This window comes from Poecilia reticulata, chromosome 21 (assembly GCF_904066995.2).
Source record: "Poecilia reticulata chromosome 21, P_reticulata-male-v2, whole genome shotgun sequence".
Taxonomy (NCBI): domain Eukaryota; kingdom Metazoa; phylum Chordata; class Actinopteri; order Cyprinodontiformes; family Poeciliidae; genus Poecilia; species Poecilia reticulata.
Genome location: NC_088850.1, coordinates 3,763,861 through 3,780,872, shown reverse-complemented (window position 1 = coordinate 3,780,872; position 17,012 = coordinate 3,763,861). Strand labels below are relative to the sequence as shown.

Below are 17,012 nucleotides of genomic sequence, written 5' to 3'. Positions count from 1 at the left end.
GCAGAAAGACCCCAGGCTGGGAATCGAACCCAGGCACCAGCTCTACCAACTGCACCACTTTGCAGCCCTAAGCAAATGAATGAAAACCTAAAAATTAAAACATTGTCTGCTGCAGATTACCAAGATATTTATTAAAAATTCCATTTTAGCAGATGTATTTTGTGCATTTCTTGTCTTCAATGCATTTTTATTTACCCCCTGCCTTTGTTTACCCGTAAGCCCTTCAAATGACCCGTTTTGTCAATTACAATTGCTCAAATTAACACATTTATTACATAAACTTACACAAACGGCATAAACTTAATTTCATTTACAGTGGAGTAAAAAACAGTTTATTGTAAGGAGGCTGTTGGGTTTTATGAGCAGATAGTTAAAAATAAAAAGGTACAAATAAAATGTCAAAATCCAACATTCAGCAAACGTTTAGTGAAGATTTAAACAAACGTAGGAACGGATACATTTACAGAAATAACATTAAAATTTCAATAAAACCTATCAATTTAACTAAAATACATTTTTATTTAATGTTTTTAAAGGGGAGATGTGCAAAATTCACTAAAAGAAAACCCACAAAAGCTTAAGAAAAATAAACATTTGCAATAAGCTGATGCTTTTTTATGTCTTAAAAACAGTCCATTTCAAAAACAAGTCACATTCCACTGGCTCAACGTGGTTACCTAGCAACCCCTGCAGAGCCCAGCCCGTTACCTAGCAACCCCTGCAGAGCCCAGCCCGTTACCTAGCAACCCAGGGGGAGCTACAGAATGCTCATACATAGATTTATCCTAACCTGTCCAAGGGTTCACCTTTAAAATATTAAAAACATTAAAAATCAGTTTCTGCTTTTAACTTAATGTTAAATTTTATATTCTGACATTTGTTCTGGTTTCATCAGTGCAAAAAAAAAGTCCAGAAAACCAACAAGAGTAAGTCTATTTAAGAAAAAGTAAAGGCTTTCTACCTTTTTACAGTTATTTTTACTTGTTTTTTCAGTTTGCAGTTTCAGTTGCAGGAGTTCTGGATTAGCAGTCAAAGAAGGAAACAATAAAATGGCAGCACGTCTACATCCAGGTCTGACTGATGATGCCCGCTTCATCTGCTTTGTTTTTGGGATTCTTGTAGGCGGCCTGTTCGATGGGCTCGGTAGGATTCTTGTACTCGTAGTACTCCACGATGGGGTAGGTGATCATGCTAATCACCAGAACAGCCAGCACGATGTACAGTTTATACTCCACGCACAGGAAGGTGCTGTAGGCGAAGGCGATGACGAAACCAAGCGACTCCCACATGCGGTAGTTGGCGAAGGCGGCCTCTTTGGCCCGCGGGAAGAGGACGCCATACAGAGCTGCAACAGAGCGGGCGACGGGTCAGTTTGAAGGTAAACTCAGCTGTTTTTATCGCTACTCTTGAGCACATGCAGTTGAATCCTTGGGAACAATTTCCAGATTTCATTAGTTCAAACATTTACATGCAAATCTAGACATGATGTAAATGTCCAACCATCACACTGTCCAAGAAGGAGACGGGTTTTGATCAGAAATATGCTGATTGACCCCCAGAGCTAAAAACCTTGTGAAGAATCTGGCTGAAGTTGGTAAGACATCCAAATTAAAACTTGTCATGTACCAATATGGGCTGAAAAGCCGCTCCGCCAGGAAGAAGCCATGACTCCAAATGTTCAAATGTCCACAGGAACAAAAAATCTTCATCTTTGGGGACATGTCCTGTGGTCTAATGATAATAAGGTGGAACTGTTTGGGTTTAATGACCATCGTTTAATTTGGAGGAAAAACCGGGATGCTTGTACCATCGTAACTGTGATGCATGTTGGTGGAAGTATCATGTTGTGGGGCTGGAGGAACTGGTGCACATCACAATATGGATGGCATCATGAGGAAAAAACACTGTGTAGAAATATTGAAGCAACTACTGAAGACATCACCCAGTTTATAGGACAAGGTTTTTGTAAAATGTTTATCAGTAAAATTGAAAATTAGCTCATGTAAAACATATGAGCAGCAAATGTGATTTAGGTACCAAGCAGGACAAGTTACAGCTGTTTGAATCTGAAACTATAATTAGTTCTGAACAAAACAAAAGGTAGAAAACGACAAATATCATCAGGTCAAACTGCTTCTAGGTTCCTTCCAGGTGCTTTTCCTGCTTCCTGAACATGAAAGCATCAAAGCAGAGGTTTTAGGTTTTTCTTACCATTAGTCTGAGTTTGCCAGATAGCGTCCGCCATGCCCCACAGAGCGGTAAAAACGAAAAACACAGGCAACTGGTCAGGATGAGGCCTCCAGAACAGGAGGGCGATGATGCAGGCCAAGTTGGTGGCACCGGCTGAAAACACAAGATTCCTCTGGTTACAGACATCTATGGCTACCGACCTTTAACCGTTGGCAGCACTACTTCTATGGAGAGCCATTTCAGCCAAAATTAAATAAATAAATAAATGGGTGAAATAAATAAAAAATGAGTAAAATAAATCAAAAAATGAAGAAAATGAGTGAAATAAATAAATAATTTGTTAAATAAATAATTTAGCTTTTTCATTAACCCATTTTTTCATTTATTTATTTTTCATATTATCAATTTCTCAATTTCCCTTTTTTCATTAATCTATTTTTCATTTACCCACTTTTCATTAATCTATTTTTCATTTAACCATTTTTTAATTTAGCTTTTTCATTAACCCCATTTTTCATTTCTTTATTTTTCATATTATCAATTTCCCAATTTCTCTTTTTCATTTATCTATTTTTTATTTATCCCTTTATCCATTTACCCATTTTTCATTAATTTATTTTTCAATTAACCTCTTTTCAATTTCCCTTTTTTACTAACCCAATTTTTTCATTTATTTATTTTTCAGATTATCAATTTCTCTATTTCTCTTTTTCATTAATCTATTTTTCATTTGTCCATTTTTCATTTATCCCTTTATCTATTTACCCATTTTTCATTAATCTATTTTTTAATTTAAACATTTTTTGATTTCCTTTTTCCTTTAACCCGATTTTCTATTTCCCAGTTTCATTAATCAATTTATCATATATCCCTTTTTTATTTACCCAATTTTCTTTTATCTATTTTTCATTCAACATTTGTGAAAAATCTCTTTTCCCATTTCCCAATCCCCTATATTTAGATTCCTATTTCTATTATCACATCTATTCCCCCGCAAACTTAGGAAAAAAAAATGCAAATGAGAGAGCACTCATCCAGCTACAACCTTCCCCAATTGGTTGGTTAGCGTCACACCCATACTTGCTTCAAGAAAGATGCGACCTACAACGGGTTATCATAAGCTGAAGCTCATACTCATTAGAAAATAGGTTATACCCTGACTTATTCTCGGTGCCGCTCAGACAGAACGTTTCAGTGGCGGCTCTCATGACTCAAGCTCACCGTCGGAGTTTATAGTTGAAACGAAGCGGCCGCTGAAGTGGCTTACGATGAAGTCGGGCACTTCGTACTACCAGCTGTACCAACATAAGAGCAACTTTACTGTACATCGTAAGTGAACTGCAATATCCAAGGCAGCTCTACGGACCATCGAGCTGAAGAATGAAAGTGACAAGCCTTGGAGATCTCACGAGCCATCTTTCAGACATGCACCGCTGCTGTCCGTCCAGGACCTCCGTTGCCCAACTGCAACGTAAGCTACTAACGCGATGTTGTTCCAACTACAGTCATATTAATCAATAGGGCTCAATTACGATCGGGAGGTTTGAGTGATCTCGGCAATAGTGACAAACTGAACGCCCCAGGATTGAAGACCAGCACGCCTCTGATCCAATACATCTTATTAAGGATAAAATCAACAAAACGTCTTCAAATTAATGGCCCAACAGGTTGATTAAAGACAGTAAAAAGGTAGGAGAGGTTTCGAGTCGATCGCCTTGTTTTACCTTTGTAAACAGACAACCTGAATACAGTGACCTTTAGTGAGGGTACAGAATGGAGAATGGATAAAAGCTGAACTCCTGCTACAATCTTTGCGTCTCTTGGTTACATCCCTGAGGTGTGCCAAGTGTGGCCCACATGCATATAAAGTAAATATGACTATTAATTTAAGTATTTCTTTGTATGTATAACTTGCCCACCTTAGTTTGCCTGTTTTTGGTCAACGTGTGCCTCAACATGTGGTTACTGTTCCTTAGAGGTGGACAGAGGACCCACAATTTATCTCCAGGAATAACAGTAGCACTTCAACATGTTTTTACTCAAAGTAAATCGTATAGCTGAATAAGAAATTAAACAAGAGTAAAGAAGCATTTGGTAAAAAGTTGATCAGTACTGAGTAACTGATCAAGTTATCATTATTTCATATCTAAAAAAATACACAATTAGAAGGCCCAAAATATTAAGTTCAGTGGAAATTTTGGTATTTTAAAGACAAAATGAAAAATTAGTTTAAATAATAGTGATGCTCATAATAAAATGACTTGAGTAAAAGTAAAAAGTTCAGCATAGTAAGAGTATTCCTAAAAGTTCATTTGAGTTTCAAAAAGTTACTCAACTATATTTAAGTAAATGTAATTAGTCACTCCTAAACTCTGCCCTTCTGAGGGAACAGGAGAAGGAACTGTTAAGGAAATAAATGAATCTTATTTTGATTGTTTCAATTAACAAATGAATCATAACACCCAGAACATATTCTGTTATGTTTATTCAAGGGTGAAGGAACAGAATGACTGGAGATCCTGGCTGAGAGGGACCAGGCTGACACGGCGACAGTGAGGAGAACCGTCTGCACTGTGAGCAGCACCAGAACTCCTGATGGGTCTCCTTCAGGAAGAACCAGAGAGACGGCCGACCTCCACAGAGAAGAGTTCACCCAAACATCAGAGGAAAATGAATGCTGGTGCTCAAACAGAGCAGCCTCTTTTCTTAAACCCAACACACACAGGGTGTTGTGGCCCTGATTAAAAACCTGCTAACTTCAATTTAACTGAAACACAGAACATCCAGAAAGTATGAACTTCAGCTATAGAGTGGAAATGACAGGAGATGAAAACATTTGCAACACCTATAACAGACATAACATTAAAGTGTGTTCCAAGCACTGATACAAACGATGGCATTAGCTCATCCATCAACATTTACGAGGCCTAACACAGGCAGACGACCTGAGGACGACTGGTTAAACTATCACTGACACTCAGATGCAGATTCCAATGAAGCGTCCGTAAATGAACACATCATATTCAAAAACAAGCGTGTAAATAACTGCAGGTTGCTATTAAGAACCCAATATGCAGTTGTTCATTCTACGTGTCGTACAACAAGTCTCCACACGTTAGCTTCATGTGAAGAACTCAGTGTACTGAAACCAAAAAATAAACAGGTCCAAAACTTCAATCGTATTCTATTGTAGCTTGTCATAAGATGTTTCGTTTACTAAGCACAAACAAACGATCATTATTGTCCTGGACGTGAAAACAGAATTGATTAAATAGAACTTCACATATAGAAGGAACACAGATCTAAAATCAAACATGTTTATTCAAAACGGTAAAAACAACGTAATGCATATCAATGAAAGAACAGACCATTTTTAAATGAAGTGTCACCAGTGCATTGCCGAATGTTCCTGCCCCAGAAAGCTGAAGGTCCTGGTCATCTGAAGCTGTGAGCCCACTGGAGTCGAAGGAAACACTGAGACCAAGGCCTGCAGGATGGTCTCATCTGAAAACATACATGATGGAAACATAATAAATTGCGCGCCAAAAACGTACTTTGACCTGGTGCGATGGAACCATTATGGTAATCTGAACTTGGTTGATGACCTAAAATGAGAAGCTCAGACGACAGGATTAGGTTAAAGCCACATCTTGTGAAGTTGGGATATTTTTCCTCCAACAGGACCAGGAATCGCAACAAACCAAAGTGGACAGAATTATTCAATGTCATTTGTGAATGTCAGCTTCTCATTTTCCAACAGTGCATATCATGTGGGCCACACTGGCACACCTCAGGATTACCAAGAGACGCAAAGATTGTAGCAGAGTTCAGCTTTATCCATTCTCCATTCTGTACCTCACTAAAGGTCACTGTATCAGGTGTCTGTTTACAAAGGTAAAACAAGGCGATCGACCGAAACCACTCCTACCTTTTACTGTCTTAATCAACCGTGGCATATTTGAACACGTTTTTGATTTTTATCCTAAAAGATTATTGGATCAGGACGTGCTGGTCTCAACATCCGAGGCGTCAGTTTGTCACCTATGCCGAATCAACTCAAACCTCCACGATCGTATTGGAGCCTATGATAAATAGACGTAGTTGGAAAACAAACATCAGCGTTAGTAGCTTACCGTGCAACGTCTGGGCAACGGAGGATCCTGGACGACAGCACGGTGCATGTCTGAAAGATGGCCCGATGAAGATCTCCAAGGCTTGTCACTTTCATTCTTTCAGCTCGATGGTCCGTAGAGCTGCCTCTGGATATTGCAGTTCACTTACGATGTACAGTAAAGTTGCTCCTTATAGTTGGATCACAGCTGGTAGCTACGAAGGTGTCCCGAACCTTCAATCGTAAGCCAACTTCAGCGGCCGCTTCGTTCAAACTATAAAAACTCCCGACGGTGAAGCTCTGAGTCCATGAGAGCCGCCAACTGAAACACGTTCTGTCTGAGCGGCCACACGAGAACTAAAGTCAGGAGTAATAACACTATTTTCTAATGAAGTTAATGAGCTTCAGCTTATTGATAACCCGTTAGTAGGTCGCCATCTTTCTTGAAGCAAAGTATGGGTGTGACGCTAACCAACCAATTGGGGAAGTTGTAGCCTGATGACGTGCCTCTCCTCATTTGCATTTATTTTTTCCTAAGTTTTGCGGGGAAATAGAATGTGATAAATAAGAAAATAAGGAAATACTAAATAAATAAGGGGAATTGGAAAATGGGAAAAGTAAAGATTTTTCAAACAAATGTTGAATGAAAAATAGATAAAAGAAAATTGGGTAAATAAAAAAGGGATATATGAGAAATTGATTAATGAAACTGGGAAATAGAAAATCGGGTTAATGGAAAAAGGAAATCAAAAAATGTTTAAATTAAAAAATAGATTAATGAAAAATGGGTAAATAGATAAAGGGATAAATGAAAAATGGACAAATGAAAAATAGATTAATGAAAAATAGATAAATGAAAAAGAGAAATAGAGAAATTGATAATCTGAAAATAAATAAATGAAAAAATTGGGTTAATAAAAAAGGGAAATTGAAAAGTGGTTAATTGAAAAATAAATTAATGAAAAATGGGTAAATGGATAAAGGGATAAATAAAAAATAGATAAAAAAAGAGAAATTGGGAAATTGATAATGAAAAATAAAGAAATGAAAAATGGGGTTAATGAAAAAGCTAAATTAAAAAATGGTTAAATGAAAAATAGATTAATGAAAAGTGGGTAAATGAAAAATAGATTAATGAAAAAAGGGAAATTGAGAAATTGATAATATGAAAAATAAATAAATGAAAAAATGGGTTAATGAAAAAGCTAAATTATTTATTTAACAAATTATTTATTTATTTCACTCATTTTCTTCATTTTTTGATTTATTTTACTCATTTTTTATTTATTTCACCCATTTATTTATTTATTTAATTTTGGCTGAAATGGCTCTCCATATACTTCAACATATTTGTACTCAAATAAAAGAAAAAATGAAACATGTTTGTATTTTATTCAGTGGGTAGAAAATGCAGAATTTTTACTCAGTGAGACGTCATAATAAAATTACTCAGATAAAATGTACAGCGTAGTAAAAATACTCTCTTTTTTCTCCAAAAAGTTACTTATGTAAATGTAAATAAGTAAATATAAGTAGTTACTTCCCAACTCTGTCTATAACCTGCTTTTTCACCGCATTCCGATCTTTTCACAAAATAAAATAAAATAAAAACAAAATCCGACCTGTGCCACTTCCATATGCAGCGCTAAGTCAGCACTCATTTCTGAATAAACATTTAAAATTATCCATAAACGGTTTAACCTATTATCACTTCCGTAAACAATGCGCTTCTGTGTGACGTGAATGTTCATCTTCTGCGCATGCGGGCCGCTTTGTACAGAAGCATCATTGGCTAGCAGCAAGAACGACCACGCAAAACGACAAAAAATACACCGGGACCAAACATCAAGACATGCTGTGTGAACGTATCGTTACATAAACAGTTTACATATAAGAAAATGAGTTTTTACCAAAGAAGAAGAGCGCGGCCCTTCCGGTGTAGCGGGCGATTCTCCCGAACAGGAAGGAGCAGAGCGAGTTAGCGGCTCCGAAGCACATCATCACATAACCGACATAGTGGATCCCCAAAGCGCAAGTTACGTAGTTCTGCGAAGAGAGGCAGCAAAATGGGTCACATCTCACAGTTGGTTGATGAAAACTCAACAAACTCAAAATTGCAGCTGATAGTTGCAATGTTTTTGTAAGATATTCCTTTTTTTTTTTTTTTGCTTCGAAGCGAAGGCGTCTGAGTAAACCTCCAAATGTTTTTATACCTTTATGGGTTTAATATTCTCACTTTACAACTTTAAACTTTATTGTATTTTGGGGGGGATTTTATATGTGATGTTATTCTGGACTGAACAAGATGCAATATTCTTTAAGAATCTTTTTAATAATAAAAGTCAGAGACTTAGAATTTCATTTGTAATGTTGAAGGGGATCTCCATCCATCCATCCGTCCGTCCACCCATCCATCCATCCACCCATCCATCCACCCACCCACCCACCCATTCATCCATCCATCCATCCATCCATCCATCCATCTTCCGCTTATCCGGGGTCGGGTCGCGGGGGCAGCAGCTTCAGAATGGAGGCCCAGACTTCCCTCCCCAGCCACTTCTTCCAGCTCCTCCAGGAACTCCAAGGCGTTCCCAGGCCATAGAGAGACATGGTCCCTCCAGCGTGTCCTGGGTCTTCCCCGAGGCCTCCTCCCGGTGGGACATGAACACCTCACCAGGGAGGCGTCCAGGAGGCATCCTGACTAGATGCCGAGCCTCAACTGGCTCCTCTCGACGTGGAGGAGCAGCGGCTCTACCTGAGTCCTCCGGATGACCGAGCTTCTCTCTCTAAGGGAGAGACCAGCCACCCTGCGGAGGAAACTCATTTCGGCCGCTTGTACCCGTGATCTCGTTCTTTCGGTCATAACCCAAAGCTCCTGACCATAGATGAGGGTGGGAACGTAGATCGACCGGTAAATCGAGAGCTTCGTTTTTGGCTCAGCTCTCTTTTCACCACGACGGACCGGTACAGCGCCCGCTTCACGGCAGACGCTGCCCCAATCCGCCTGTCGATCTCCCGCTCCCTTCTTCCCTCATTCGTGAACAAGATCCCCAGATACTTAAACTCCTCCACTTGAGGCAGGACGACCCCCCTGACCCGGAGAAGGCACTCTAAAGGGAATCTATGATGCAAAATTAGTATTTTGCACCTTTTTGTACTTCCATTTGGGTCTCAGCTGCTTCTAAAGACGGTTCAAAGGCTTAAAAAAGGACACCAAGCTGTTTTTTGGCAATAAGTTGATGCTGTTCCTGACTGGAAGATGAGCCTTTTCAAAACCTATAATTGTTGAGTCACAGTTGAGCAGTGGACCATAATGTAGCAACACGAGTGAAGCTAAGTAATGATGCTCTCTCATTCTAGCACCAACTTGATTTATTTTTATTTTTTTGACGTGTCCTTATGTTGTGGTGTGCTACGTAGAAATAGTGGAATAAGCAGGCATCCGACGTAGCTCAGCTTCAGTTCTCTCTTCTTCATACAGCATATCTTATCACATACATAGTCAGAGCTCCCCCTGCTGTCCTTTTCATGCAATAACAAGACATAACACCTTACTTTGGTGTACTCCCCGGAGAGGAAGCTCTGCTCGAAGCCGCTGTACATGGTGAGTGGGATGAGCGTCAGGAGCCTCCAGTCCTTCAGCAGCCTGAACGTGGCCAGGAACGTGTAGCAGAACGGTTCCCGGTTCCCCCGAAACTCGCTGGTCTGCTGGTGGTCGATGTTGTCCAGAAATATCGATATGATGAGTATCGCTAGAACGCCAACACCTGCGAGACAAACATCTCATCAACTCAGATTTAAGACTCCATTATGAATGGGTTTTAAGGCCTATTTCTCAAAAGAAATGTAGGAATTTCGCCCGTGTAAATTTGCGCTTACATGTTATACGCAAAAACGCTAGCTACCTAGCTAGCAAGGGCATGTTAGCATATGCTGCGTTACATTTACAGCAGAAGCTGTAGGTGGATTTCACGTAAGCCTCAAGGTTAAAGTACTGAAGTTAAGAAGTCTGAATTTTAACATGGCGAAGCACAAAATTAGGGAAGAAGATTAGGACCACTGGAAAAACAAATTAGTTTTTTCTCAGAATTCTAACTTTATTTTCGGAATTTACTTTTTTCTCATAATTATGGATTTTTCTCTTTTTTTTCAGTCACCCTAATCATTTTCCATAGACATTCTCTTATAATAATTCATCATCATCATCAATTTAATTTATAACTAATTGTAAGCATTACTTTCCGTCATCAAGCACCATTTTACATTTTTGTTTGGGGCTCTATATGTGCCATTAATGTCACCCTTACGTTGTAAAATAATCATGTTTCCACCACATCTGGCTACTGTTGATGCAAGCGCGGCCATTTTGAAACGAGATATATACTCGGTGTAGTCGGAGTTGCTTCCAAATTCCCAGTTGATTTTACTGACTGGGAAGTTGAAGTTTCCCAGTTCTAAGTACAACTGAAATCCAACAACAAAACAAAATGAAGATGTCTATGTGTGACTCTAACCTTTGCATGACAGAAAAGTCAAACAAGAAAAAAAAAGTCCTAAGACTAAAAATTTAAGTATTTAAGGCCAACTTACATTTTTAAAAGAATTTTGGACAATTTAAGACCTTTTCTAGGATGGATGGACACCCCGTCATTTTTTTCTAGTCAAACTGCAACCAAAGGTGTTTTGTGAGGAAGAACAAAACTCTGAAATTACCAATGTAGCACCCAAGAAGCGTCCATATCAGCTTCTGCGCAGGTCTGCTGGTGGTGGTGCTATTGGTGCTACTGTTGGTTTCGACAGTGATTCCACAACCATATGCTCCACAGGTGCTTAGGATGTCCTCTGGAATGTTAGCTGGAAAATTAAACACATGCAAATGTTAAATACACCAAGAAAATAAATGGAGAAAGCAAAACCTGCAGAGATGTTGGTTTCCACTGCTTTTTAGGGTTCATCTAAGGGGAAATGTTGTCTTTGTGAGTCTTTGTCTATATTTCCACTTGTGTTTTAAGGTGATGACGTGGCATTTAAAGGTGTTGTTCTTCCTTTTTTTGTTTGGTTAGGTTTGACAATTTTCCAAGGTCATGATCCATGACCTTGGAAATTTATTCCATGATCAATTTGCAAAATTGAATCTAATCTATCAGAACAGGAAGAAAATAAAACAGGAATGTCCTTTCTGGAGAAACTTATCAGTTAATCATTTATAAACTGATAAGAAAACATTTAAACCATGATGGTAACTTTGTGTGCGCGCCATGCAGTAACCTTCAAGAAACATCTGTTGCTGCCAAATAATCTGGGAAGAAGTGTTATGAGGTTGTTGGCATCAGAGGGAAACTACTAAAATGAATACAGTTGTTGTCAACAGTTACACATTACAAACAGCCAAGAGCAGCGGTGGGCACTGCTAGCTAAAACGTTAGCAATGCTTTAGGGTTAGTTGCACTAACCCCAAAACTATTAATTATAAACATTAGTTCTGCTAATGCTAAAGCGATACACCAACGCAGTATTTAGGAGAAGCTAATGCTAAAGTGCTACACCAACGCAGTATTTAAGAGAAGCTAATGCTAAAGCAATACACCAACACAGTATTTAGGAGAAGCTAATGCTAAAGCATTGCTTTAGCATTAGCTTCTCTTAAATACTGCGTTGGTGTAGCATTAGCTTTAGCATTAGCTTCTCTTAAATACTGCATTGGTGTAGCACTTTAGCATTAGCTTCTCCTAAATACTGCGTTGGTGTATCGCTTTAGCATTAGCAGAACTAATGTTTATAATTAATAAACATTAGTTTATTAATTATAAACTAATGTTTATAACACAGTATTTAGGAGAAGCTAATGCTAAAGCGCTACACCTACACAGTATTTAGGAAAAGCTAATGCTAGAGCGCTACACCAACACAGCATTTAGCAGAAGCTAATGCTAAAGCGCTACACTAACGCAGTATTTAGCAGAAGCTAATGCTAAAGCGCTACACCAAAACAGCATTTAGCAGAAGCTAATGCTAAAGCGCTACACTAACGCAGTATTTAGCAGAAGCTAATGCTAAAGGGCTACACTAACGCAGTATTTAGCAGAAGCTAATGCTAAAGTGTAATCTCAGCTTGTTTGTAAGCCTCTAATTTGACTAATATGGCCGACATTAAGCTTTACTGGATCATCTGCTTACAGATGTTAGTGTCCTGCCCAAAGATGAGCGACGACATCAGGTTTCCCCAAACTGCAGATGACTGGAAGATGAAGAAGAAGATCCCAAAGTAGTGGTTGACCACATCAGCACCCTTCTTATTGTCCTTGGCAGCTTGCACATTCCCACTGATGGTCAGGTAGGTGCATTTAGCCGACCACAGAGGGGAGCCGCCCAAACCCAGGATGAAGGAGGTTGGGATGAGGGTGTACCTGCAGATAGCACCTTAATTTATCCACATGTTGGGAATTTTGTCTTTTATTTTTCTGAAAAATGCTAAATTATGCTTTCACTATGAATTCAGAAGTTTGAGTACACAATAAGAAAGCACCTAGCTTGGTCCATTGGTATGTATGCCACTGATTAAATGATGCAAATCATCACAAGTGCGAATAATTAGTTGCGTGTATTACTGTTATACATGCATGGCATATAACATAATTATTATTTTTGGTCATATTTATCCCTTACTGCAGTGGATTGCTGGTATTTGAGAGGATTAGGTGCCACAACTGCACTGCAAATACTTGAGACTTCCTCTAAAATTCCTGATAACTATTTTAATGATTCAAACATCAAATATTACTTAATATGCATTAATACTCACAGTGGAAACTGTCTTAGCGCTAACATAGAAGCTAACATCTACAGGGATCGATCCAAGATATCAATAATATCGATACCAAGTCGATATTTGTGTTGGATAGATACCACCTTGAAATGTTTTATTTTTATTTTTTACATTATTACTTTTTTTTTTTTGGTTTTGGTCATTTTTCAAATCGACCTCAAAAACAATTTTGGATTTCACTTTAAAGAGGATGTGTGAAATGTTAAATTGATTATTTTCTTTTTAGCTTTATTTTATGTTTCAAGTCGCTAAATTTCAACGTTACATTTATTTAAAGTCATTTTTGATAAATGAATCATTTTTATAACAACTGAAGGCAACATAGTAACTTGATTGTGCTATAAAAAGATATAATGTACCTAGAAAACACATTTTAGTGCCTCTTTAAAGGTAATTTTATGCCTTTTTTCTAAATTCCCTCCTCAGATTTATTTAATTTTCTGTTGTTTCTGTTTGCAATGTGAATATAATTAGCATATTTTATAGATTTAAACAAAGTAAATTGAGGAATAAAAACACAAAAACACCTAAAAGTCTAATTTTTTGAGTTCCTACTTATTGAGTTAAGTCATATTATATATAAAAATAATATTTTTGCAGAATAAGCTTCACTGGGTTAGAGGTGCAGCTCAGCTAGGGGAAAGTTGTGCAGAAGGAAGATCTCACCTGCTAAAACTACAGAATTTAGTCTTTCCTTTATTAAACAAACTGATATTTAATGAACTTAAGTTAGTTTAGATTCCCAACAATAGAAAAACCAGTGTTGTTAAGGTCAAAGTTCACAGAAAACATTACAGGCTCATTTTAGGCGTTTCTGCACAAACTGAGTGACAAATCATGAGCAACAACATGTAATGCACTAAAATTATCCTGCACTGCAAAAACTCAAACTCTCACCAAGTATTTTAGTTTAGTTTCTAGTCCAAACATATTAGTACATTGATAAAAAAAAAAAGTGTATTTATAAAATGGGGAAAATGTCTTGTTTAAAGTGAAATAATCTGCCAAGAACTTTTCCATCAATATTAAGGAAAAATTTAGCAATATCTTGCTAAATAGTTACTTTTATGTTAGCTTTGTCTTATTTTAACTGTATTAATATATTTGCACTAGAAACTAAACTAAAATACTTGGTGAGAGTTTGAGTTTTTGCAGTGCAGGATAATTTTAGTGCATTACAAGTTGTTGCTCATGATTTGTCACTCAGTTTGTGCAGAAACGCCTAAAATGAGCCTGTAATGTTTTCTGTGAACTTTGACTTTAACAACACTGGTTTTTCTATTGTTGGGAATCTAAACTAACTTCAGCTCATTAAATATCAGTTTGTTTAATAAAGAAAAGACTAAATTCTGTAGTTTTAGCAGGTGAGATCTTCCTTCTGCACAACTTTCCCCTAGCTGAGCTGCACCTCTAACCCAGTGAAGCTCATTCTGAAAAAATATTATTTTTATATATAATATGACTTAACTCAATAAGTAGGAACTCAAAAAAATAGACTTTTAGGTGTTTTTGTGTTTTTATTCCTCAATTTACTTTGTTTAAATCTATAAAATATGCTAATTATATTCACATTGCAGACAGAAACAACAGAACAGGTTAATAAATCTGAGGGGGTTTAGAAAAAAGGCATAAAATTACCTTTAAAGAGGCACTAAAATGTGTTTTCTAGGTACATCATATCTTTTTATAGCACAATCAAGTAACTATGTTGCCTTCAGTTGTTATAAAAATGATTCATTTATCAAAAATGACTTTAAATAAATGTCACTTTGCAATTTAATGGCGTGAAACATAAAATAAAGCTAAAAAAAATAATTTAGCATAAAATGAACCCAATTTTAAGTCAAATCTAAAATCGTTTTTGAGGTAGATATGAGAAATAATAAATAAAAAAACAACAAAATAATAATAATAATAATAATAATAATAATAATAATAATAATAATAATAATAATAATAATAATAATGTTCTAAATAGTAATAATAAAAAAACATTTCAAGATGATATGTGAAACTAATCTGGATTAAAAAAGTTCTAGTTGCTTTTTTCTCATGTTTTTTCATCAGAATTAAGGAATTATTTACTTTAAACAAGCTCCCATTTCTTGCTAAAACGTCACTTTTTAATTAGTTTTGTCTTTTTTGTCTTATTTCCTATAAGATTTCCTATCTTGTAAATTTGTGTGAAAAAATAAAAGCCACAGCATGATTTTCTGACTCAAACATCCAAAAGTTTCCATTTGTTTGTTGATTTTCATGATTTTTAGAGGTTTAATCAGCCTCTCCCGGTCTGATTTTTTTTAAAAACTCTGCTCTTTACCATCCAGGGTAGAGGTTTCCGAATGAGTAGGACACGTAGCAGGCCATTCCCACCACGATGGTCCATTTGCAGCCCAGGTTTTTGATCATGATGGGCGGCAGGAACATGGAGGAGATGATGATGGCGGCGTAGATGACGCTCAGGGACGCGACGCCCATCCCCTGCTCCGCATTCAAGCTGCTCTGCACAACACAAGAAGCAGCAATGATCAGAAACCAACCAGTTTTTAAAGGAGGCAACAGGTTTTTATTTAAATTTAACAATATGTGCTGGAATGTCACTGAAAATCAAAATGATATGCACAATTATAGTGTTAAATATGAAGAATATTAATAGTTTCCTGATTTAAATGTGAATTTAATGAAAGATTTTAGCCTATCAGCACCTTTTTTATGCCTAATAAACCACAGATTTATTTTGTAAAACACTTTAGCTTTAATAATACACTAATTGATTCAATATAGTAATACTTTAATTGATACAATATTAAAAATGCAATTAAAAAAATTAAAAAATACTTCATTAATCCCAAAGGGAAATTAAATTAACATTTTTATTAGTAATGTGACAAAATATTAAGAGTATTAATAGTTTTCCATTTAAATGTGTATTTAATAAAATGTTTTACTCAATGATTGTTTTCCAGACGGTCAGAACTGAAACCAGACGGATCTTAAAGTTTCTGGTTAAGAACTGAAAGTAAAAATTTAAGCAAAATATATATTTTTTCTGATTAAATTTAAAGATTTGTATTTTTAATAAATCATAAAGTGTCTCTTTCTGACATTTTCACATTTGAATTTATTCATTTAATATGACAAACATGGTTTTATGATTATTTTTGCCTTAAAAATCCCTTCTTTAATGAATGAGCATTAATTAAAATCTTCATTTTTAGCACTTTTTGTAATAAAAATAGACATTTTAGCATCATTTACCTGTAAGCTCTGCAGACCTCCATAAGCCGTAAACAGAGACAGAAATCCAATGGAGACCACCAACACATTCTTAAAGTTTCGGTTGATCATGATTGACTTTTATTTAAAAAAATAAAATAAAAATAAAATAATGAGGCTTTTAAAAATAAAAGAAACCCAAAACGTCCTGGTGGGGTTTAATGTAGCCGCTCTGCTCAAGAGCAAAGTCAGAGGAAGACTGTTTATGCTGCAATGATTCTGAGTCTGATAGTTGTACAGTTAAAATAGCTCAGGATAAAGTCCAACACCCCCCTCCCCCCCCCCCCCCCCCCCACACACACACGCCCGCGCGCACACACACACGCGCGTGCGCGCACACACACGTACACACACACATGTTTGCGTGGCTATCTTTGTGGGGACTTTCTGTTGACTTCCATTCATTTCTACAGCCTAAACTTTACCTTTACCCTTTTCCTAACCCTAACCAACACAGACCTAAGCCTAACCAAAACTCATTTCACACCTTAGACCTAACTCTGACCCCTGACCCATAAATAGGGTTTCCCTTTGTGGGGACCAGGCTTCGGTCCCCACAAGCAGTAATTGGTCCCCATAACGTAGTGTCAGGTAAATCGTCCCCACAAG

The 17,012-nt window shown here is 37.0% G+C and overlaps 1 protein-coding gene across 1 annotated transcript; it reads right to left on the bottom strand.

The window, feature by feature from the left end:
• Window positions 1-111: 111 nt before the first annotated feature.
• On the bottom strand, window positions 112-16,620 carry unc93a (unc-93 homolog A). The gene is made up of 8 exons (XM_081602621.1): window positions 16,386-16,620; window positions 15,448-15,629; window positions 12,479-12,708; window positions 11,015-11,155; window positions 9,857-10,068; window positions 8,212-8,347; window positions 2,212-2,343; window positions 112-1,345 (listed from the first exon to the last, which is right to left on the bottom strand). Exons 1-8 carry the CDS (start codon window positions 16,473-16,475, stop codon window positions 1,062-1,064), a joined length of 1,407 nt encoding a protein of 468 aa, XP_081458747.1. The 5' UTR covers window positions 16,476-16,620; the 3' UTR covers window positions 112-1,061.
• Window positions 16,621-17,012: the final 392 nt, after the last annotated feature.